The sequence below is a fragment of the Ochotona princeps genome, chromosome 12 (assembly GCF_030435755.1).
Source record: "Ochotona princeps isolate mOchPri1 chromosome 12, mOchPri1.hap1, whole genome shotgun sequence".
Taxonomy (NCBI): domain Eukaryota; kingdom Metazoa; phylum Chordata; class Mammalia; order Lagomorpha; family Ochotonidae; genus Ochotona; species Ochotona princeps.
This window is the reverse complement of record NC_080843.1, coordinates 51124938-51151161: the sequence shown is the minus strand read 5'-3', so window position 1 is coordinate 51151161 and position 26224 is coordinate 51124938. Positions and strand designations below refer to the sequence as shown.

Below are 26224 nucleotides of genomic sequence, written 5' to 3'. Positions count from 1 at the left end.
CAATGGCTTGCTTCATTTTTTCTCTGGATTTTCTTTTGGGTTGGCTGTAACCTCTTACTGGTTGTCTTATTAATTAATTTTTAATGAAAAAAGTCTCTGACAGGAATTCATTTTTTAAAAAGCCCATTTTTCCTCATTACCTCTCCTAGTTGTCACCTTCAACAGTATATGGTGACACTGTTCTGATATTCAAAGGAAACAAAGAAAACATCTATCTAGTTGAACAGACTCATACCTCCGTGATTTGAACTACATTTTACTTGTTACGGTGCCTTGATTCATGCCAATGATCTTGAAAACGCAAAATAAGCTGCAGAAGGAACTGCCTTGCCACCCAGAGCTGGCAGCCGCATTCAGCAACAAATAGATAATTTATGGGACTCCAGTATTCCAGTTAGAAGAGTGGAACAATGATAAACGTTGAGTCCCAAGATTTATAATAATGCTGTTCAGGGAATTCTTGATTTAAAGATGCAAAACTGTAATTACTCTGTAGTTAAAAATCTGGTGAGAGAACAACCCCAGGTTCATAGATTAAGGGATATAAAAAATGAAAAGATACCTTCTTATATTCATATTTCATCTGACATCACTGGAAAATGCTTGATGTGAGAAAATATTTCAAAACTGGCTGCTATTTCACGGAGGGATACTCCGTGATACACTGCAAAAGCCCTGAGGAGTGCATAAACCCACACTTTCATAACCACTAGGATCTGCTATCTATAAATACTGCAATTACTGGGATGACCTCATCTGCTTTCTCACCAGTCCTGGAGGCAACATATGTCTGATCGGGCCCACATATATCATTTGAGGGAAGCAGTGTAGAATGAAAATAAAGGGTTCTTTGTTTAAAATGTATTAGGGATGATCCGATGGTGACAGCACAGCATCAAACCTAACGTCACATTTTCTTAAGAATGGGGTTTTGTATCACTGCCTGAGTCACACACTCATAATGAAGTGCCTGTGTCTGACGCAGAAAGAGACTCTCAGGCACGCTGACATCTGCCCAGAGGTCGGTTAGGGCCCTCTTCCATCCTCCAGGAGCAGGAGACTGGCATGTATAGACTTTTCCATTCTCTAATAAAAGGTCCACACCTGAGCTCCTTGGGTGATGAGCAGTTGGAAACTGAACCCAGGACCCCTGTTGAAGCACCAGGGATAGATATTCTGCTATTTAATGGCGCAGGCAGAAGTACAGACTGAGTCCTGCCCCTTGTGTGCCTGCATTTCTTGAAGCCGGTGTATTTTAGTGCATGCTGTTCTCTGTTTTGGGTAACCTCCTAACCTCAAGGATAATGAGGATCTTGCCTCCTAAGAACCAGGCCAGCAGCAGCTTCCTGAGCGGGGGCCCCGCTGTCCTGCGAGCTTGGCATACTGTTCCACTTTCACCCGTCCTTGCATCTGTATCCAGTGTGACTCCATTTGGACAGGGGCTACTTTCTTACTTCTTTTGTGCTTCCAAAGGGTCCAATACAAAGTCTGGGTTGTAGCTGGAGTTCAGTAAACCTATGCTGAATGACTCACGAATAGAGGCATCAGCCATACGTAGCAGTATTTCCATAGGAAATGCTACAAACAGAAAGAGTAGTTATGTCGAAAAGTGTGATTTTGACCTACAGTTTTTATTAACAAAAATAACTTTAACTGCCACTTATTAGGCCTTTTTCATATATATTCATATATAGCAAACATGCATATATATAAATACACCTTTCTTTCAAAAAAATTATTTCTTATTTTCACTTCTTTTTGGAGGGTAGAAAGGCAGATATCTTCCCATCAACTACTTACTCCCTAAAATTTCACAACAGCCAGGGCTGGGACAAGGCAAAGCCAGGTAGGAACTCCACTTGAATCTCTTACATGGATGGCAGGGACCCGAGTCCTGAGCTAGAATCTGCTGCCTCCCAGGGTGTACATCAAGGGGAAGTAGGAATGGAAGTCAAGGAACCAGGACTTGGAGCAAGCGCTCTGGTACTCACCGTGGTATCCCACGTGGCAACTTACTAGCTCTGCCACACACTTACCACCATCATTTCTGTTTTTTTTTTTTTTTCCTCCTTATCTTAAAGATGAGGAAACTAAGAATCAGACAGATAAAGTGCTTTGGTATAAGGTTGCATGACTATTAGCAGAAGGGCTGACTCACATGGAGCTGGATCTGACTTTGAGACCTGTACACTAACAACCCCGCCATGGACTTCCTCTCTCTTTTGACAAGACTTTACCCCAAACACAAGTCTAATATCTAACACTTTGGTTAACCATGTGGCTAGTTAACTAATTAGAAATAAAAAAAGAACTGCTTCCCTTCTGTTTTAACAGTTTCCTAGTACTCCTGTGGGAAATGCTCCCAGATCTCTAACTCTAAGGAGAGAAAGCTATCATACTAAGCGTGGCTGATTTCCTTTCCAGAACCCAGAAACTGCAGGCAAGAATTCTAATTCTACATGAATTTCCTCAATTACAAGGAGGATTATAAGTCACAAATTCTCTGACTGTGTATTGATCTACGAATAGCTCATTTTTTTTTTTTTTATCAAAGGGCTTTGAGGACACTTAGAACAAAGGCCTTACACGGGAAAAGTAAAAGCAGTAAGAGACAAACCAAGAGCTGGGATGTTGGAAAGGAGCAAACACCCAGGCCTAAGTGCCCAGAGTCCCGGGTGTGACTGGCCTCACGCCACCTGCATCCATGGAAGGCAGCTCTCTGCTGGCCTCAACTGCATCTGTAGATAGAAGCTTCCACAGCAGCCTTCAATGCTGTCACCTGCACAGTATCTCACCCCTCTCTTCTACACAGGTGCTGAAGATTACACTGTATGTTTTGAAAGCTATTAGGCATTATGCAGATACAAGAATCACTGCCTGGTCAATTCTCCAGGCAAGGGGCTGTTGCTGTGAAGGCAACTGTAGCATCTCTCCTTTGCTGCCTGGTGCCCTCAACCCTCTCCCTTGAACCTGCTTTGAGACGGCCACCCTACCACTTCCAGCAGCTCCAGTGGCTCATCTTACCGACACTGGGACTCAGACCCATTCAGATGGAGCAACTCTGGATCCTGGCTGAACAGGCATACTCCCCCCAGCTCTGGGACCTAGGGCAGCCCCTCAGAAAGCCCCCTGTCTAATATGAGGCTCAAATGAGATAAAGCCCCAGGCCAAAGCCTGTGCCACCCATCTGCCTGCTTCCCTGTCTACGTTTTATGGCAATGAACTGTCAGCAGGGAAGTAAAGTGAGGCCTCGTCCATGTTCCAAAAGGACAAATCTGTACTTCTTAGTAAGTGGAAGATCTATTTGTTTTCATTTTATTTTTCTTGAACAGAGAGGCTAGATCTAACCTTATCATGTCTCCTTGCTTAACCAACAGTAGATATAAGTTTCTCTGAAGTACATTTAAGAAACAGATCAAGGGCTCTGAGTGCATAGTAACCCTGGCATTGAACGCAACTGTTTTTCATACTCCTATGGATGAAACTGGTATGCGATTGCTCGGAGTCTTTATCAGATTATTGCATAAAAGTAAGACTTGTCAGGTGATAAACTAAGTGCATTCAACAAAGGTTCCTGACCTTCATTTTACTTCTGTTGGACAGCCTGAGCTGGCAGGAATTACCCAGCAACGTTGAGTCACAAATAAGTGCTATTAAACAGAACTGTGGTTAAGACTCTATCTCTACTACGTGGATGGCATGAACTCCTCTGACATGACCCGGGCATGTATCCCTGTGGTCATGGCGATGAACGTGAGGGGGGTTCTTCAGGGTTGCTGAGGGGGTCTGAATGGCTCCAGCAGCCAGGTGAGGCCCCAGACAATGGGGCTGTTCTTTGATAAGAGAGGCAGGGCTCCACAGCTTCCTCTCTAACAATAAACACAAACTGAACTGTTCTGGGCCTTCCAAATGTAATGAGTTGATAACCAAGAAACTGAACTTAGGAGAATATTTGAAAGTAAATGTTCCAGGCAGCAAAAGCTAAGACTGATGAAAAATCTGTTTGCTCTCAGGAGCATACGCAACCTTTTGTTAATGGTTGCTAAGGTCACTGTTAATATCATTTTGAATTCTTCACCAGGAAAAGCTCATCAGATTAACTCAGCGTTGTAAAGCAGATCTAACATTCTTTTCTGCAGAATGATCAGGCTCTGTCCCCAGGGACGGTGGCAGCGCTTGCAAGGGCAGCTTGGGGTGGTCTGAGAGTCACCTGCAGGCAGTTGCCTGGGTGGCTTTGTCCCAACACAGATTCCCATGGCTCCAGACGGGCAACCAGCATCTTAGCAGACAGAGCCCAGGAATTCAGTTTTAAACAAACTCCTCCGTGTTTCTTTGTGGAAAGCCAAGTTTGAGAACTGCTGCGAGGGCACACTAAGAATTTTCCTGCTCTTGCTCTCGGCTCCCAAAGCCCATTATTCCTCAAGGAAGAGCAGCCTGACAGGAATCGAAACAAGCCCCCACTGCCTATCTGGTGCAGAACAACATGTACCGTGAGGATATTATCTCTCTCCTCCCCTTCAAGCTGCCAGGAAGCTGCGAGCCACACTTGCACTGGTTAGACAGGCTCTGTCGGCGTCCATGACTCGGATTCATAAGCTGTTCCTTCCCTCGCTCTCAAGTTTTTACCTTTCTCTTCTTCTGGGCTCTAATTTTTTTCTTCTATTTATTTGCCTCCACTATTTCATCTTATGGCTTTTGTATGCATACTCTCAAATCCTCTGTGAGAACAAGTGTGGGTAGAAAGACTTGTGCACAGACATAAATCCAAGTAGCTACGTGAGAGTGCCTGCCACATCCCACCCCCTGCTGAGACCCCACCCAGTGCCTGGGCCACACTCCTTGCTTCAAGTCTCTTCTTGCATTTTTTTTTTTTTTACAGAGGCAGACTTACGTGTGTCCCTGGAGCTCAATGGCTGTTCCTTTTCTCCCTCCGATGTCCCACATGATGACTGAGTGATCTGAACTGCCCGAGAACAACACTCGCTGGACTGGATCCCAACACAGCGCAGTCACCCCACCTGACAAGGAGAAACAACTGGACATCAGTCACAAAGTCACACTGCTTCTCCTCCCAGGACCTGAGAATGCAAAGGAGCCGACATCCAGCTCAAAGACATTTTTGTCGAAAGAACAAATATCCCCAGTCTCTGGTAACCACTGTTCTATTTACTACTTCAAGAGATCACTTTTTTAAGATTTCACAAATGAAATCATGTTTTATTTAGCTTTCTCTGTCTCACTTATTTCACCTAACATTAAGTCTTCTAGGTCATACATGGTGTCACAAATGACAGATGCTCATCTTTTTTGGTGGTCAAATAGAATTCAACTGCTAACTCATGTACAAGCATACACACACACATACACACACACACACACTTTCTTCACAGATTCACCTGGCTTTTAAAGCTGCATAGATTGATTCTATATCCTGGCTGTTAAGAACAGGGCAGTAATAAACACTGTAGTTCAGTTATCTCTCCCAACATACCTATTTAACTTTCTTTGGATACATAGTACTGACATGGCTGGCTCATATGGCAGTTCTTCTTCTTCTTTTTTTTTTTTTTTCCAATTTGTAGGAGCTCCTTCATGCTTTCATGATGGCTATGCTAACTGATACTCCCACCAACAGCGTGCACAGGGTTCCTTTTCTCTGTATCACCACCAGCAGTTTTCTATGGCTTCCTGATAACAGCCAGGCTAACTAGAGTACGGTGGTATCTCATCGTGGTTTTGATTCACATTTCCCTACAAATGATGTTGAGCTATATATATATATATAAACATACCATCTCTATAAATATCTATTACAGATTTGCTATTCTTGAACATAAGCTGTAACTGGGCTACAATAATGGAATTTAAAACTACTTTTTTCCTTTTGGGGGACTTTAATGTATAGATTCCAGGCAAATAATTTATATCCTTCAAATGCCAATTTCCTCAACTATAAAATGGCGATGATGGGGGCACCATGACCACTATGACTACTAATAATATCAACTCAGCTGCCACCTACTTCACAGGCTGCGTTGAGAATTACCACCTTGGCCTACTCTGTAAACAGCAGTGTGCAGCACATGGCTATTAGAGTTACTTCAGTGGTGTGGCCATGATATATCATGAAGTATTTTCTTCCGTGGTAGTGTCAAACTTCCTGCATAACGAGAACAGTAGTAATTTTGTTCCACATAAGAGCAGCACAAAGCCTACACATACTTACAAATGTCAGGAATACTTATGCTTTACATTACTAAAAGATATTATATTCAGAAAAGAACATAAAATGACTTTCTATTTGTTGCAATCTGACATCTTTCTTATTCAGATCATCAATTTGTTCTAATGAAGAGCTATACTGTAAATGCTCTTAGAAAGGTTGCTCTCAAATAAGTATCTCAGAAGATTTGTGTTTTTTAAAGATAAAAAGGAAAAAGAAATCCCCATTCTTCTAGGTTTGGCTTGTTAGCTTCTTCCCCTACCTGCACAACATTCTGCTGTGTGTACTCCTGCCCAAGTAAGAATTAAATCAGGGCCCGGCAGCGTGGCTTAGTGGCTAAAGTCCTCGCCTTGAACACACCAGGATCCCATATGGGCGCCGGTTCTAATCCCAGCAGCTCCACTTCCCATCCAGCTCCCTGCTTGTGGTCTGGGAAAGCAGTTGAGGACGGCCCAAAGCTTTGGGACCCTGCACCCGCGTGGGAGACCCGGAAGAGGTTCCAGGTTCCCGGCTTCGGATCGGTGCAGCACTGGCCGTTGCACTCACTTGGGGAGTGAATCATCGGACGGAAGATCTTCCTCTCTGTCTCTCCTCTCTGTATATCTGACTTTGTAATAAAAATGAATGAAATCACTTGCCCCAGTACATATGTGGTTGGTACACTACAGCTCCTAGCCCTCTCCTCCTCGTTCCACCAACCAACCCATAACTACAGCCATGCACAGAGCTATGCACACAGGCTTTAGTGCTGTCTGTCAAATGCACTTTATCTTAGCCAAAAGGCCAAGAAGTGAAGCATGAAAACAAAAGTCCTGTTTTCCTTCCAACTTTATGCAAATTTTTGTTTCAATGTTACCTCCCAAGAGATATTTCCCTTGCCTAATCTCATCATTTTTCTACTTTTGGTGCTTTTAAAAACTGATTGTCTATTGCCCCAACCCAACAGAATGGAAGCTCTAGGAGGGCAGGGGCGTTACTCCCTCTTCAGGATGCAGCGTGGGGGTCTGCTCATCTAGGAAGCCATCACAGCACTCTCAGTGAAGGGAAGGTCGGGCCTCTGAGCAAGTCTCTGTTGTCTCACTCACCCTGTTGAACTGAACTTAGTAGACTGCAGGTCTATCTGTTCCCCCAAATAGACTCAGAATTCTGTGTCCGGTGTCTGAGTGCCTGGCACACAGAAGGTGCTCCATAAATGCTTTCAACTGGCCTGATGAGCCAAGCGACAGAGAGGAATGAGGCGTTATGAATAACAGAAGTCCAGGAGAGCCTTGGAGTGGGGGCTGCTGGGAAGGTAATGCACTGCTGTCAGGGCTGAGGCGGCAGAGGTGAAGGGACACGACAGACATGAACAACCTCGTACTTCTGCAAGGGGCTGTCTGGAGACAGCAGTTCTCAACATTTAGGTGGCCAAGACAGTCAACGGCCATCAGCAGTAGATACCTGTACCTCATGGCCCAGCCCATGCCAAGTACAGAGCTAAGGGCTACAGGAGTGTGTCTTTCCACTGTGTGGATATTTTCAGGGCAAAAAAAAAAAAAAAAAAAAAAAAAATCTCCCATTTCATTTTACTTTGGTTCCTATTCAAGGTTTCTTTTATGGTTCTTCCTGCCTTCGACTTCTGTAATACTATCAACAGTGCACTTCTCAAATTAAAACAATTTTGTTCTTAAAGATTATCTTTAATGGATGATGAAAAAGTTCAGGAAATGGACAGTGGAGATGGTTGTATAATATTGCAAATGGACTTAATGCCATTGAACTAAACTTGAAAATGGTAAAATGGCAAACTTTATATTTTGTATATTTTATCAGAGGAGTCACATCACCAAAAATTTTTAAAATAAAAGACCTGCTAATTACAAAATGTATCTATACTATTAAAGACTCTCATAAATGTAACTGTTGGAGATAGGGTAATATCCCATTGTGTCATTTCACTTATGGTTAGATTTTTCTTAATTTTGAAATATTATAAAATGACTCTAAGAATATTTTCATATGTAGAATTGTATGCATAGCTCTGTCTAGTGGAACTGGATCTGAGTCTAAACATTCAAAAAATTATTATGTGCCAAAATGCTTAATTTTTTCAAAGATATTTACAGCACAGCTTGTAGTATGGAGTGTTGCAAAGTAAGGATTGAAAGTGCTGGCTCTGCCTGCACCAGTGTGTGACATGATGACTCACCAAGAGTGCGACATCAGTCTCTCCAGGGTCAGGTGTATATAAACAACACATTGCTAAAGAGGCGCCTCATTCAGTCCTCCGATGATGCAGCCTCCTGAATAAAATATGTGACCTTTTGGTTGCTGCATTTTGCTCTGGGTTGAAGTAACGCTAAATGTGTAGAACTAAATGTGCCCCTTCTCTAGGCTGCACAGGCGTATTGCTGGCTGTCTCCTTGCTATCACCCCAGGGATGTCTGCCAGACATATGAACTTCAAATGCTGTGATAGTCTCTCTCCTGAGCCCGCCCTGCTTCCAGCATTCCAGTTTCAGGAAAGTCATCACTGTCTCTCTAAATGTTCCAGACAGAACCTGGGAGTCATTCCTATGTGAATTAGTTGCCAATTGTAGCTGACCCCTCATCTTCAAAATAGCTCTTGAATCTACATCTCATCTCTCCCCAATGCCGTCACTCCCATACTCCAGACACCACCTTCTCTAGGGGAGAATGGTCACTCCCAGTATCTATTCTTATGCCTACCACTCTATCATTGACCACTGTCTCAATGATTTGGCTAAAATGGCCAAGACCGTCTCGGGCTTCCTACCACTCAAGAATAATGTCTGCAGTACCTAACAGTCTCATAGAGTTAACCTATATTTCCCTCCCCAGGCTCTTACTTGGGTCATTTGCCTTGGTTAGGCCACTCAAAGGGCCCGCCTACAGGCTTCTTTGCTGATACGTACAGGGTCTGGAGGGTCTTTTCCTCCTAGGAACTCTTCTTTCTCCTAAGAAGCTATGTTTACACCATTTCCTTGGGATGCCCCCTTTAACTCTGCCTAAGGAGAAGCCCTCTTGTAACTTGCTTCCACAGCAGCCGGAGTGTGGCCACTAGGGATTCCCAGCACGTCATCACGTTTTGATGAATTATCTCATCACTGGTCTGGTGCTTGCGTTGTATTCTCCGGGCTGCAGGCTGAACAAGTGCAAAGTTCTTGCTTGCGGTACTCACAGAGCTGTCCCAGAAGCTATTGTAGAGGCTGGGGCTGATGACATGACCAACTAGCTGCCGATCTACTGACTTGAACTTGATAGAAACTGGAACTCTGTGAAAGTCTCCATCATAAACAAAACTAAATTGCTCAGTGGAATTATGTGACCTTGCCTATCTATCTTGTATGAAATTTCTTGATTTGTTTATTTAGTTACACTATTCCCTTCTCCTGACAGTCAATGAGAAGATCCCTGTTTAATTTTTCACTTATTAGTGTGCTTTGGCAGATTTACATGTTTATCCTTTCTTTTCAACTATGTGCTTGCTGCTCAAAAAAGTTCTTATCGAGGAAAAATAATTTATTGATAGTATTAACTTCCATTGATCAAAACAAGATTTTTCTCCCCTTTGTTCAAGTCAGTTTATGACTTTTGGTAGAAATATATTCTGATTTCTGCAGAAATAGCAAAGAACTCTGATGTCTAATATTTAGTTCCCAAAGGAAAACCAGTAGAGGGAGCATAAGAACATCAAACTAGTTTCCTGAGTCCCCATGGATTGGAAAATGTGCTCTGGCCTCTGGACATGACTCTCGGGGGATTCCGTGCTAATCCACATTTGAATGTCTTTCTGTGCTGTGAAAGAGTGATGGGGCTGAACGGTCATGACTCCACACACTGAAGGCTCGCTTGCTTCTGAGTTTGAAATGGACCAAAGAGACCCCCAAAGCACTCTTTAATGGGTCTTTGTTTGCTCATCACTAAAATCTCTTTCCAGAATTGAATCTGGCTGAATTAGGGACTTCCCAGGGCGAACAATGGCCCACCAGACAGGAAGAGCTACCATGAGATGTGTGACTCATCATGGAATCCCAAAGCCGCCCCTGCTCTGGCTTTGAGCAAGAGGTGCTGCAGCTAGGGCAGGAATTGGCAGACAGGATTCTACAGGAATGACAAGTTACATATCTGACCTGCTCCATTTGCCTTCATGGCGACAGCCTTCTGGGATTCAAAGATATTTTGTGATGAAGATGAAATACTTTAAACTCTTTCAGAAAGACACACTGCCATGGTAACATTTTATATCAGAACATTTTATATCAGAACAAGCCTGCAAAATAAGAGAGCTTTGAGCCACATTTGGCTGATGATGCAAACATTTCCAGCAGCTTTCACCCCTCTTCTGAGCCATAGGCAATGATGCGGAACTCAGTGGATTCTTATCAGGCATCATGTGGTGACCAACTTCTGAGGACCCAAGAGGTCAGCTGAAAGCCACCACTACCTAATCTAGATCTGGGAACCATCTGGTCTGTCACCAGGCCTGAGGTCACCTCCTCAATTTTACTCTGAGTCTATTTACTCCTCACAGATGCCAAAATAACATTTTAGATGTGCCTTGGCGATCTGGAAGACTCTTGCTGCCCTCCTGGCCCTTTATCCCCACCACCCTCCCTCACACACAGGGTTCACATTGCAAAACCAGTGACCAGTAGTTCCCGTGAGCCATGCTCTGACCTCCTTGCCCCGAGCCATGCTGCCTTGCTCTGCCTGCTTGCTCTTCTCCTCTCCTCGCTCATGAACTCCATACCTATTCATCCCCAGGAATCTCAGCTCAAACCACCTCTCGTTGGGGACGCCTGCCCTAACTATCTCCCGCTTCCTCCTACTTCAGTCATCCATTCTGAAACTGCAAATATTCCATGCTTGCTCCCTGCTCAGAGCCCCTGCCTGGCAGCCTCGCAGGAGCTTTTCTCTCTCACTGAGTCATGAGCAGTTAGGGGACAATGACTGTGACCTTTATTTCAGTGCTTGGGTATAGTAGCTAAGGTTAACCAGGTTAACCAGGAAAAGCATAGCATTAAGGCGTAGTGGGTAAAGTCTCTGCCTATGCTGCCAGCAGCCCATAAGACACTGGCTCTCACCCCAGCTGCTTTACTTCTGATTAAGTTCCCTGCCAATGTGCCTGGGAAAGCAGTGGAAGACGGTCCAAGCGTGTGGGCTGCTCTCATGGACAGGGCAGTCTTGGCTGAAGCTACTGGCTCCTGGCTTTACCCTGGCCTAGCCTTGGCTGTTGTGGTCACCTGGAGAATGAATCAGCAGATTGGACCTTGTTCTCTCTTTCTCTAAGTCTGACTTTCAAGTAAATAAAGAAAAGAGGATTCAGGAGAGAGCCTTGGAATTGTGCGTAAGCATTGTCAGAGGAATGGAAGGAAAACTGGGAGGGGCTGTGTCACTGAAGCTGAAGCAGGGCCGCTGAGCAAGAAAAAAAAATCACCGCCAGAAGGTTAAGTAGGACAAGGTACACAATGTGTTACAGCAAGGCCGTGGGCCGCCTTGGGGAGAGCAATCCAGAGGAATTGGACACAGACCAGATGGCAGGGGCTGGAAAGCAAGGCGGAGGTGAGGATGTTGAAGCAGCTGGAAGATTCTACTTGTTTAAGAAGCCCTGCTGTTTGCTGCAACGTAGATGTATCCTGAAGACATTACACTGAGTGCAATCAACCAGTCACCCAGGGAAAACACTTAATCTGAGGTACCTGCACCCATCACATGCACAGATGTAGAAAGCCGGATGAGTGCCATCAGAGGCTGGGGTAACGGGATCACTAATCAAGGACACAGAGCTTCAGTTCTCAAGGTGACAAATATACTAAGGGCCTGGCATGATGGCTCAATTGGCTAATCCTCCCTTTGCAAGTGCCAGGATCCCATAGGGGGAGCAGGTTCATGTCCTGGCTGTTCTACTTCCTGCCCAGCTCCCTGCTCATGGACTAGGAAAGCAGTGGAGGATGGCCCATGTCTTTAGGACCCTGTATTTCCATGCGAGACCAGGAAGAAGCTCTTGGCTCCTGGCTTTGGACCAGCCCAGTTCTGGCAGTTGCAGCCATTTGGGGAGTAAATTAGTGCGTGGAAGATCTTTCTCTGTCTCTCCTTCACTCTGTAAATTTGCCTTTCAAATAAAAATAAACAAATCTTTAAAAAAAGAAAGAAACATTTTCTGTGACTGATGGTGGTACTGGGTGCTATTCATGCAGATGCAGTTAGTACCACTAAATGGCACATTACAAAATGATGGAAATGAGCAATTTAAAATCTGTATATTTTACTCTGATTTTTTTAAAGTGCAAGAAATAGCACTGCTATTAGGAGAATAAAGTGAAAATGGATACAAAAGCACATGGGATTGAGATGGCTCCGTTTTCCTTCTAACAAAGGCAAATTAAGCATGTTGATAAATTGAGAAAAGTGAGTTAAAGGGAAGACCCAGGTGTGCAGACCCTGGGAACTGGCTTTGGCTGGAGGAAAGCAGGCTCATCACAGAGATGAGTGGGTGGAGATTGGGCTCAGGGCCTATAGAGTGGCCTTTCCTCTGCTGGCTGTGAAGGGGGCATGAGCTGGGGAAGACTTACAGAACTTGTTTGTGGGGATGGGGACACATGATGAGCTTATCAGGCAGCTTGGTGAATCTGGATCAGATCTGCTGGTCTTGGTGTGCTAAGTGTCCTGGCTGCACAAGGAGACTTGTAGAAAGCTAGTCTAAATCACAAGCAAGCTTACAGAGCAGAAAGCACACTCCCGGAATTAAGTATGCTGGGAGACCCAGGACTGAAGGGCTGCACCACTGGGAAGGAGGGGCAATGGGTCCCGAGGCTCTGGACGTTTGGAGGGATGGAGGATCAGAATTCTTCACAAGAGAAAAGAGCAGGTGAAGTGAAATAAGAGCTTAGAAACGGAAAGGTGATGAGACTTAAGTGTTAGTGAGTCATAAAATTTTAATATTTCTGGGGTGGGACAGTTTTGGGTTTCTAACAAACCCAGGGTAGCAGAAAAGAAATTTCATCAGGGAAGACCAAGAATCCCCAATCCTGCATTTCCATAGGTTTTCTACCCAGAGGGCACAGATAATTAAGGTTATATTTTAGAAAAAATTTTTTTCCTGGGAGCCAGTGCATTTCCTCTACTGGCTAATCCTCTGTCTGCAAGCACCAGCACCCCATATGCACACTGCTTTGTGTCCTGGCTCCTCCACTTCCCATCCAGCTCCCTGCTTACAGCCTGGGAAAGCAGCAGAGAATGGGTCAATGCCTTAGGACCCTGAACCAGTGTGGGAGACCCAGAATAAGCTCCTAACTTCTGGCTTTGGATCAGCTCAGATCTAGCTGTTGTGGCCACTCGGGGAATGAACCAGCAGATGGAAGATCTCTGTCTCTCCTTCCCTCTGTAAATCTGCCTTTTCAATAAAAACAAACAAATCTTTTTAAAAAACTTTTTTCTTGGATTCAATTTTCTCTTTAGTATGCTGCTTATTCCAGTATTCCAATTCTTCTCTTCAGAAATCTTTTATAATCAAGATACTATCCAATTTAATACGAATTTTCCTGTTTCTGTTTTTATATAATAAACTCGGAATTACACCTGTTGTTCACTCAATTATGGACTGATAGTCTTCAGAAAACACGAAAGTTCACTACGAGTCATGGAAACAGAGGATATTTCCAGGGCCAATACTTTCTAGATGATAAAATACCTTCACCATGTCAAAAATACTAGTAAAAAATGAACCATCAAGTCTTTCAAAGGCTAAATGTGCATATTTAATAATATACCTTGGTCACGTGTGCCTGTATGAAACAGTTGTTGTCAAAGGGAACCTTGGGTTTTAAACTGAGAAAGAACATTAGGAAAGAAAGAGGTTCCTGTCCTCTTTGCAGAGCCATGCTACACAGCATGAATGTGTTTCACTTTTTATTTGTCATGGACTCTTTCTTACACAAAATCCTCTCACTCCAGGAATGGCCAGGATGGAGACAACTGTTCTTTTGATTCTCTCTGAAGTCTGAGCAATTGTTACAGAGTCTCAAACAACGCACCACTAATGTATGTGGACACAAACTTTCTCCAGTGCAATAGGACAAAGGACCAGCCATCAACATTTCAAAATAGGTCTTCCTCTTTTGCTTAGATTCTGTAGAAAACTTTTTGACACATGTATTACTGAATCATTCTCAAGTTTAGTTTAAGGATCTCATGTATCTTTGCACAAGCTGGGACAGTAGCTTGCTACTTTGAAAATCTAATATCTAACATCTGAATACATAGCAGGTGACAATATGCTGTGACATGAGCACGCGAGAATTTCACTGAATCCTACCTGTGTGTCCTCGGAATGTGGTGACCAGAGTGCAGCTTTCTTGCTCCAGTTTGAGGATTGTTACTTGGCCTGAGTGGTCACCAATAAACACATGCCGAGTTTCAACGTCAAATCTATCATGTAGGCATTAAGGATTATTTCTCAAAAGTGACTAGGGGATTTATAATAAAAACAAATAAGCAAAAACACAAATAGAAGAAGAAATGTGCAAATCTAGTATGAGAAGAGCTTGATGATGGTGTTGAAAGACACAAAGTGAACTTAACAAAATGAGGGACACAGGTACTGCAGGATAACAAAAGTCAACATAATAAACATGTCACTTCTCACTATGTTGATTTATAAATGTAATATAACCTCAACAATGATATCAATATTTTTCTCCATAAATGTTAATCCCAAAAATCATATGCAAAGAAATAGAAACAAGAAGAGGCCAAATACTTTGAAAATAAGAATATGATATGTGATAAGGGGAGATTAGTGCCCTACCAGATATTAAAATGTTATGCAGTTTCTTTAATTAAGAACATAACATGATGTTAAATAGACTAATAAAATATGACAGAAAATTCTAGAAATAGTCCTCAAATCATACAGACATTGAACATGCTTGGGCTCTTCACATGAATAAGGAAAAGATAAATTTTTTTTTTTTTAAAGATTTTATTATTATTGGAAAGCCGGATATACAGAGAGGAGGAGAGACAGAGAGGAAGATCTTCCATCCGATGATTCACTCCCCAAGTGAGCCGCAACGGGCTGGTACGCGCCGATCCGATGCTGGGAACCATGAACCTCCTCCGGGTCTCCCACGCGGGTGCAGGGTCCCAAAGCTTTGGGCCGTCCTCGACTGCTTTCCCAGGCCACAAGCAGGGATCTGGATGGAAGTGGAGCTGCCGGGATTAGAACCGGCGCCCATATGGGATCCCGGGGCTTTCAAGGCGAGGACTTTAGCCGCTAGGCCATGCCGCCGGGCCCAGGAAAAGATAAATTTAAACAGTAATGTTGGGGCCCGGTGCAGTAGCTTAGCAGCTAAAGTCCTTGCCTTGATTATGCTGGGATCCCATAAAGGCGCTGGTTCTAATCCAGGTGGCCCTGCTTCCCATCAAGCTCCCTGTTTGTGGCCTGGGAAAGCAGTCGAGGATGGCCTAAAGCCTTGGGACCCTGCACCTGTGTGGGAGATCCAGAAGAGGCCCCAGGCTCCTGGCTTTTGACTGGCACGGTTCCACCTGTTGCAGCCGCTTGGAGGAGTGAATCATCAGATGGAATATCTTCCTCTCTGTCTCCCCTCTTTTCTGTATAGTTGACTTTCCAATAAGAACAAATGAATCTTTTAAAAAAGTAGCTTATAAAATTGGTACAATATCTGTGAACTTGACATTTAGGGGAATCCTTACTATTCACAGGTAGGAATGGCTCACTGTCCTTACCTGTACAGCAACATGCTTATGCTGAACTCCTGCTCTCCTTCTGGGAGTCTACAACTTGAATATATGCTAGGCTGGAGCTGTCAATGTGATCAGCCCCCAGTAGAAGCCCTGGGCACCCAGCCCCTAATGAGCAGCTACCCTGGCTGCTGATGCCTAATAATCATAATTCTAGGGGCATATCTTAGAGATACACTGGCAAAAATACAAACTGGCACAGCCCAAGATGACTCATCCCTTATTATCTTATTAGTGAAAGCTTGAAATAATCTGCAATATGGGACTTACTGAGTTAATGATGTTACATACACACAAAAGAATGCTATGCAACTAGAAAACAGAAATGAAGATCTTGATTCACTGACACAAAACAATTCAACGATGGTGTTACTAAGTGGGGGAAACACAGAGTCATGTACGAGTTTATCGACTGTGCTTTGTCTAAGAAAGGGAGGGAAATGTGAATGTGAATGAGTGTTCACACATGAGTGAGTGTTCCTTTAGGAAAGGAAGCACCACAATCACCAGCTCTAATAGAAAGGGCTACCCACGGAGGAGGGAGAACAGGTGAAGGGACAGTGACAGAGCTGAAGCTTTCCTTTAATAAGCTCTGAATTTTACAATCTTGTAAATGAGGGGTCTAGCAAGGTGGCATAGCTGGCTAATCTTCAGCCTGTGTCATCATATAGGCTGCCAATTTGCATTCCAGTTGCTCCACTTCTGATTCTGCTCCCTGTTTATGGCCTGGGAAGAGTAAAGGATGGCTCAACTCGTTGGATCCCTCTGCCCACGTGGGGGAATCTAGAAGAAGCTCATGGCTCCTGACTTCATATTGGCTCAGTTCTGGCCACTGTGGCTTTGTGAGGAGTGGGCCAGTGGGTGGAAGACCTCTCTGCTTTTCCCTCTCTCTTACAAAATCTGCCTTTCAAATAAAAAGAAATAAAATACTTAAGAAAATTTTGTAATTATCTTGCAAGTTAAAAATACACAAAATGAGAAGAGGAAAAAAAATTCCCCTAACTGAAAAGAAAATAAAATGAACTATTAGGTTAGTAAACAGTCACATGGTTGAAATAATTATTTCAGATGACTTTAGAACACACCATTTTGAATGCAATTCTGTGCAAAATATAACGTAAGGACAAGGAAAGCTGAAAAGAAATCTAAAATCTCTTTTGTGAGACTTACTGTTACTATAGTATTATTCTTACTATTCTGAACCATTTAAATAAAGCTCAAGATAATGCAAATAAGGAAATACTAATGTTTCAGCCTAAGACAAAAGAATCAAGTGCCACAAGAAAGAATAAAAACTTACGTAATCGGGCCTGGTGCAATGGTTCACTGGATAAAACCTCACCTTTCAATCATTGGGATCCCATACGGCCAGCGGTTCACATCCTGGCTGCTCTACTTCCCATCCAGCTCCCTGCTCGTGCACTGTGAAAGCAGTGGACGATAGCTCAAAGTCTTGGGACCCTGTACCCATGTGGTAAACCCAAAAGAAACTCCTGATTCCTGGCTTTCGACTGGCTCAGCTCTGATTTTTCTATCTCTCCTTCTCTCCGTAAATCTGATCTGTCTTTCCTATAAAAATAAATAAATATTTTAAAAACTTACCTAATCAGGGGCCAGTGTTAAGGTACAGTGGATTAAGCTGTTGCCTGTGATGCTGGCATTCCATATAGACACTCCTCTGTTCCTTTTCTGATCCAATTCCCTGCTAATAGGCGTGGGAGCGCAGCTGACGATGGGCCTCTGCCGGCCACATGGGAGACCTGAATGAAGTTCCTGGCCCCTGACTTAAACCTGGCCTGAGCCTAGCTGTTGTGGCCTACTGGAGAGTAAACCAATAGAAAAAGGTCACACTTTCTCTTACTCTTTATAATCATTCATTTAAAACAAAAAATAAAAAACAAAACATCTCTGTTAGGAGTGGGAGGAAAGATACATGATGGCCTAAGAAAGGTAGTGCCAGAAAGTCAAAAAGCTACCAGAAACTAGACGACACATATAAAAAAGCATGAGGAAGTCGTGAAGGATGGACAGGCAAGGTCAGCTTTTTAGAGCAATAGAAACACACTGTATGACAATACAATGGTGAGGATGCCATTATACCCACATCAATGGAACACACTGTACCAAGAGTGAACCCAGTGGGAACACAGACTTTGAATGACATAGGGTCATGATGACAACAAATGTGGCTCTCTGGTGAGGGGATCCTGGAGGAGTGTAGGCGTGAGTGGGGACAGGAAATATATGATCTTTGTACTTCTTTCTTCTTTAATGTGAATCTAGAACTGTTTCTAAAAACAGTCATTCTGATGAGATGCTTAAGCCAATGAAGGTAAATTCAAACATTTAAAAAATGGTAATTTGTTGAAAGATATGGACTATATAAAAAAAGAAGAAAACCAAACAAAAAGCCCCAGCACTTTAAAAACCAACAAAGAAACAACCCCCCCCCCACACACACAAACACCAAAAGCTAAGGGTTTATGAAAATACAAGATCCCTACTGCAGGTAGCTAGGGCAGTAAATCTTCACTCTGAAAACCAGCTTAAAAAGAATTAATTATCCTGCTTTCTCTAAAGTAATTGTATTTCAGAGTAATCAAAGAGCCTTAGCTAATGATTGAAAATTTTACTTTCTTTTTGTTTAAATTTATTTTTACTGGGAAGGCAGAACAGATTTATGGAGAGAACGAGAGACAGAGAGAAATCTCCCATCCTCTGGTTCACTTCCCAAGTGGCCCCAACGGCTGAAGCTGAGCCAATACAAAGCCAGAGCCAGGGAACAGGAGCCAGGAGCTTCCTCTGGGTCTCCTATGGGGGTGTAGTGTCCCAAGGCCTTGGGCCATCCCCCAGTGCCTTCCCAGACCACAGCAGGGATCTGGATGGGAATTAGACCTGCTGGCACCCACAAGGGAGTCTTGTGCTTGCAAGGTGAATATTTAGCCATTGAGCCATTATGTTAGGCCTGGAATGATCTACTTTCTGAAAGAATTCCAATTACCACATGTGGAAGAATATGACAGAACTAGAGAATGGCTACTTTGCAATTCTAATGAAAGGACTAATTCACGCAACACTCACCAATGGCAGAAACTAGTTTTAAAAAAATAGGTAGGGAGGGAGAATGGCACAGCATTGCTGCCCAATCTCAGTTAACTGCAAGAGCAGTCCCCGACTCACAAGTCTCCCAGTGGAGACTATCATGAAGTGTACACAGAACCATCTCCTGTCTCCCAGGGTTCTTAGCAAAATGGTGAATCAGAGGGAACCAAGATTTTAAAGGCAACTTTCAGTTTCCAGAAAATATGAGAGGAGAGGTAAAAGAACATGTAAACTGACATCATAGAGGACTGAACATTGTGGCAAAGAGGATTAAGCTGTCACTTCACTTGAGAAACCCATAATGTGTGTTTGAGTGTTAGTTCCAAATCTAGCTTCCTGCTGGTGGGCCTGGGAAGACGGCAGACAATGGCCCACACACATGGGAGACTCAAAGGGAGTTCCTGGCTCCAGATTGGTTGTGGGGTGAACTAGTGATGGAAGATCTTTCTGTTCTTCCCCCTCTATTTCTCTGCCTTTCAAAGAACAAAAACAAAACAAAACAAATTACATCGCGAGAGACAGATCAATTTGGAGTGTGGGACTGTCTGCAGAACTGGTTCTCTATGTTTAACCTGCTTTCAGTGGCATAAAAAAGTGAAGAGAGGGGATACTGCTATTTACAAAGAAATATTTAGAAGATGATAATCACATGCAACATGTGAATCATGTCTAAATACAAGTTCCAATAAGTCCACGGCAAAAATCCATTTGCAAAACAATAAATGAAATTTTAAAACAGGTTATTATTCAACATATTCAAGGAGTGATTAACTTCCAGACACAAGAGCATTGTAATTACTGAAAAAAATCCATATATTTTAGATATAATAAAGCATGTAAAGATGAAGTGACATAAGGTCCAGAATTTACTTTACAATTGTCTAGTCAAGAAAAAGAAAAAGTAAAATTGTGAGAAAAGATCAACAGTGCACGAGAATGATGTGTTTATTATCCCAATTTCTCTAACTCGATACATGTTTAAAATTCTTTCATAGTAAAATATTAAAGGAGGACAAAGCATATGAAAAATTAGACCCGTCTTGCAAATTATCAAATTTATGTAAGATATTAAAATTTATGAGGGAAGAGAGTACCTTAGATTTATCTTAATTTTAAGAAAAAGATTTTAAAAAAGACTCAATTTGACTGACATCAAATGCTATTTACAATTTTAAGTGAGTAACAGCATTCCCCCCCAAATTTTTTTTTTTAAATACAAATTCAACAAAAGCCATTTAGAAGAGTTTGAAATAAAATGATAGCACAGCCTCGAAGCCAGAGTGACTGGCATGAAGTACTGAAGCAAGAAATTGAGATGACCTAGACAGCTTTCCAGGACTGTTTATCTGCAAGGAGTAAGTCCAAGAGATTACATTTAGGGGGGAAATATTTCACTACTGAGGGTGACATTTGGAAACATCTGTAACATGAAGAGAATCTTAAAATCAGGAGTAACTGGATTCATTTTGTAAAACAAGAAAAATGTGGTAACATGGTCAGATAATAAGACATTGATAAGGAAGACTGGATTAAGAATCTTCACATTTTATACTAGCAATTGAGGTTAGAAAGAAAAATTATCTTTATTTCCTACCATTGGCTCACTCCCTAAATGTCCACAAGTGCCAGAGTTGGGAGCTGGGAGCTGGGAGCTGGGGATTCGGTCCAGTTTTTTTGTATGGTGGCAGGGAGGAGTGCATTTCCTGGAGCCATCACTTGCTGTTCCCCAGAGCCTGGGGAGATGGATTGAACCAGGGATTCTGATATGGAATATAGGCCAGTCTAATCTCTTCAGATTTCTACACAAGATAAGCAAAGTATCAGAAATTATTGAGAATTTTGGTAATTCCATTCATGAAATGGTTAGTTTCTGTTTTCCCTTATTGCTCTACTTAAAAAAATTTTTTTTGTATTGCATAGTTACTGCTCCATTAAAAGACTTTAGAGAAGAGCAAAAAAGAGACTTAATTCCATCTGATTTATTTGATCGTTTGTTGACTTAAATGGCTTACAGATGGGAGAAAAGCAGTTCATCTCTTATTTAAACCATTAGTTGCCATTAGGAAGACAAATAGGGGTATTGATATAATTAGGAATATTTTATGTAGCTTTCATCAGAACTTACTCCTGCTTTCTTCATCACTTATAAAACTGAAAGCATGTGGACAGTGGCAGAATGAAGGGAATAGAGGTGGGTAGGTGGTGGTGGTGTCTCATAAATTTATGCATTTAAAAGCTAAACTGAAAGGTGCTCCCTAATACTGCTAGCTTGCCTATAATAAGGTGTCTACTAGCCAGTTTGCAGGGAAAAAACTTGCATCTTCAAGAAATCTCATGGTCCTTGGCTGAGATCCTCTAGGGGAAGCACAGAGCTTTTGTGTCATCAGGGTTTTACACCAGAAAATATTCAAGACTATGAGCAGGCATTATTCACCAAATAATGATGGTGAGGCAGAACTGGTCAAAGCTGAGGAATGTTCTTGGAGGAATTGTCTGTTGCAAGGCAGCTTCCCTTTACCCTAACAGTGATGCCTAAATGCCTGTACACACCCGTACACACTTCTGATTCCCAACTGCATGAATTTCTGCTTGGTAAACCTTGTATGGTGGCCAAAACCTGAGAATGACTTTTAGAGATGCCTGAAGTCTCAAACTGGTGGGGAAAGTCCTACATCATAGACTACTACAATGAGGACAAGTTTAACAATGTGTTTTTGATTCTTGTTTTTCAGACAATTCAAAAAGTTAAGGTAAGATCAGTAAGATCCTGAGGGTAAGATCTGTAATTTTGTCTGCATTCTTTGGCTTGGCTAAGTGACACAGAAAACAGATAGACAATATATCACTAGGCTTGGACAGTGATGTGGAAGTCAGTGTAAGAGCAAATTATAGAGGCCAATAGTTCTGTTCTGAAAGGGGCAATGCAGTATAATAGGGAAAAACCAGGAACCTAAAGACTTGGGTTCTGGTGGTGGTTTTCCTACTAATGGGCTGGTGACCTCGGAGAGGAATGGGATTCTTTCCAGGTTTAAGCTGGCTTATCTATGACATGTGGGTGCTACAGAAGAAAAACTTTCCTCAATACACAAAAACCACATATATTCAAGGTGTATAACATGATGATTTTGTGTGTAACTGTAATAATTATAATTATCACAGTCATTAATTAACACATCCATCACTACCCATAATTTACCACATTTGTGCAAAATTGTGTGTGTATGGTAAATGAAGACAGAATGTTTATGGTCCCCTAAAATCCAGATATTGAAATGTTATGTCCAAGGAGCTGGGATCTGCAGATGGGGCCTTAGGAAGATGACTGGAGCAAAACATAAAAGCCTACAGGTGTGCCCTAATCAAAGAGCTCTAGAGGACCACCTTGGCCCTTCTACCATGTCAGGACATAGTGAGAAGATGGTCACCTGTGAACCATACAGTGGGCTCTCACCAAAACTGCTGGTACCTTGATCTGAGACTTTTCAGTCTCCACAAGTGCAAGCAATACATTTTTGTTCTTTACAAGCCACCCACATAATGGCAATTTGTCACAGCAGCCTAGAGAAACTAAGACAGAGGAGGAGATTAAGGACCCATCTACCTCTAACACTACAAGAAGTCATTTATTTGGGATGAGCATTTGGCCTAGTGTTAATGCCTCACACCGCATGCCTTGGTTCTACACCCAGATCTCCTCCTGATTCCAACTTCCTGATACAGAACCTGGGAGGCAGAGGTGACAGTCCAAATGACTGGTTTCCTGGCTCTCAGCTTTGGCCCCAGATAGGTTACTACTGTGGGCTTGTGGGGAGTGAAGTGGAAGATGTGAGTTCTCTGTCTCTATTACTTTTTTTGAAAAGATTCATTTATTTTTATTGGAAAGTCAGATATACAGAAAGGAGGAGAAACAGAGAGGAAGATCTTCTATCCGCTGATTCACTTCCTAAGTGGCCATATGGCCAAAGCTAAGCCAGTCTGAAGCCAAAACCCACAAGCCCGCTCCAGGTTTTCCAAGTGGGTGCAAGGTCTCAAGGTTTTGGGCCGTCCTCAACTGCTTTCCCAGGCCCCAAGCAGGGAGCGGGATGGGAAGCGAGGCTGCCGGGATTAGAACCGGTGCCCATATGAGATCCTCTAGCATGTAAGGCGAGGCCTTTATATGCAAGGCTACCATGCTGGGCCCTCTCCCTGCCTTTTAAATAAACAAATAAAAGTAATTGAAAAGAAATCATTATTCTGTTGGCAACAGAGGCCATATATTTCTTTTCTTTTTTTAAAGATTTATTCATTTTATTACAAAGTCAGATATACACAGAGGAGGAGAGACAGAGAGGAAGATCTTCCGTCCGATGATTCACTCCCCAAGTGAGCCGCAACGGGCCGATGCGCTCCGATCCGAAGCCGGGAACCTGGAACCTCTTCCAGGTCTCCCACGTGGGTGCAGTGTCCCAGTGCATTGGGCCGTCCTCAACTGCTTTCCCAGGCCACAAGCTGGCCTGGACGGGAAGTGGAGCTGCTGGGATTAGAACCAGCGCCCATATGGGATCCCGGGGCTTTCAAGGTGAGGACGTTAGCCGCTAGGCCACGCCGCTGGGCCCCAGAGGCCATATATTTCAACTGAAGCACTCTGTTGCCCCGGCCAGGCTGTGAGAAGGCAGGCTTGGCAGGGTCTTTTGTTCTCAGGTGGTTCTACGCTCTCGAAGGTTCTCCATTCCCTATTGTCTTTACCTCTGGTCTTTGTGGTAACTTGGCACTTTATAACCCTTCACACAGTCATTCCTGGAGTCTTCATCTTGTCTTTCCAGCAAGAATAATATAAGCCTATACATACACAAAAATACACCTACTACCACTTAACTGCCAAGAATAGCGATGTATTGATCAAATTACTCAGAATCACTAAGATATTTTATAAATATGGGAATGAAAACTAGAAATTAAGTTCTATTTTTTTTCCTTCGTGCTTTTGCCAACAAGTGGTCTGTCCCAGCTACTTCTCATTTGTCATAGGAGGAGACTCTGAAGAATTTTTACTGAGAACATGCTCCTGGAGGCCAGTGGCCAGGTGTGAGAGTTACCCAGCAGAAGCAGGGATTCACCCTGCTAGCACATGGATGCTAGCAACTTGAGATTCTATATTATTGTTCTCCAGGTCCTGGGGAACCCTCACACCTGGAAAACAGTGTGCAGCATCAACATGTGGATCCTGGCCAATCCTTTCAGGTCATGATGTGATAACCTCTCGATAAATAATAAAGTGAATAAGAAACCTGTGATTCTTTGCTGGATATCAAGAATGTTCACAACCCTAATACACACATGAATGTTACCTTTGTACAAAAGCCAAAGATTATATTTTGGTGATGGCTTCATCTCAGCGTAGCTTAATTCTTGCTGAAAGTTAAAGATCTCAAACTAGGCTGCATCCTGGCCAGGTGTCAAACTTTCTGTCACAGCAGACAAAATGTTCAGCTGGGTTTGTTATTTCCAGTGAAGTTATCTCATTGCACTCCATCTACATGGAAATTCTAAATGACTTAGGAACATCTAGTAACAACTTAATCAGATGGTGCAACTCAACAAGTGACAACACATACACTTCTCAGACTGCACACAGCTCAGATTTTCATGCATCCAAGAAATCGACAGCCACTTCTGCATCCAAGGATTTTGTCCGGTAAAGGATACTGCAGGCCAGAGGCCACGGCACTGGTGCGATAACCTCCCAGGCGCTGTCCGCTCTCTGAGCAGTGCCAGGCGAATTGCTTGTCCTGTCCTGTGCTCAATACCCACTCCAGTTCCAGGACAAACAGGACCATCGTCACTCTGCTCTGATGTGCTGAAAACCAACAGACAAGAAAACAATCAACAAAGCACCCCAAAGAGGCTGAAAAGCATGGTACACAGAGATGGATTCTTCTCTTCTCCCTCCCTCCTTATAAATAAATTGCAGTGAGACCACCTTAAGACAGAACAGAATAGCGGTTCTCATTAGGGATAGAGGTGGGCCTGCTAGTCCTACATGTCTGTGTTCTTATGTGAGTTTCAAAAACTATTTATTCCTTCCCAGTGCTTCCAATTCAAAAGGCAGTAAAGATGCCCCAACTACCTGTGCCCTAGTCACCCATGCAGAAGATTCACATGAAATTCCAGGCTCTTGGTTTATGACCATCTGGGGAGTAAACCAGCAGATGGAAGATCTGTCTTTTTCTCTGTGACTTTCTGCTCCCTTCTGCCATTCTGTCTTTCAAATAAATCAAGTAAATCTTTAATTGAATACAATCACCATAGTTTGTTTTTGTGCACTTATAGAGCACACTGTTTTTTTTTTTTCAAATTCTGTTTCATAAGCATGTAACAAAACTCTAGACACACAGCTTTCTGTCAGAAATCAAATGCTTGGAAAGTACAGAATAATTCTCAAGTGCCATATAACAGCAAATGAAATACAGCCACACATGACCTAATGACAGGGATACATTTTGAGAAACATGTCATTAGGAGATTTCACCACTGTGCAACATCATAGAGCACACTCACTCAAAGGAAGACAGCTATGACATCACTCTATGATTGATCTTACAGGGATCACTATTACATATGAGGTCTGCTGTTGACTGAGTTATGTGGTGCACGACTGTGTCCCTTATACCAAAGTGTACACATATGCATATACTCATATACATGTGATAGTTGGAGCAAATTTCCTAGAGCTATTCATACGCAAGGGCAACACACATAGAGTCATTATGCCACCCAATCTTAGGAGAAGATTTTCATGGAATCCAGCTCATCTCCCTATTTTATATACAGGCAAAGTGAGGCATAGTACAGTTGAGTGGATTGGCCAAGGTTCTCCTGGTTTCTCAATTACTGAAAGAAATCAAGTAGGACGGTGGGAGAACCCAAGTATCTATGTAACTGTGTCACATAATACAATGTAATTAATGAAGTTAAATAATAAAAAAAAAAAATGAAACAAACAAACAAAAAAAAAAAAAAAAAAAAAGAAATCAAGTAGGAGGATTTCTATTTTCTTGTTGATACATAATTCCAGACAGAAAAGTGAAGGAAGATTTGGGTCATTCAACAGAAGCCAACTGGAATGAAGAAAAACTACTGTCCTGTTCCCTGGTTC

The 26224-nt window shown here is 42.8% G+C and overlaps 1 protein-coding gene across 1 annotated transcript in view; it reads right to left on the bottom strand.

Moving 5' to 3' along the window:
* Positions 1–26224, bottom strand: part of WDFY2 (WD repeat and FYVE domain containing 2) — a 151543-nt gene that overhangs the window by 13946 nt on the left and 111373 nt on the right. The window contains exons 5-7 of the mRNA XM_004577496.4: positions 24775–24925; positions 14540–14652; positions 4892–5018 (exon numbers count right to left, since the gene is read on the bottom strand). Coding sequence (XP_004577553.1) covers positions 4892–5018; positions 14540–14652; positions 24775–24925 — 391 coding nt within the window. The remainder of the gene's footprint in view (positions 1–4891; positions 5019–14539; positions 14653–24774; positions 24926–26224) is intronic.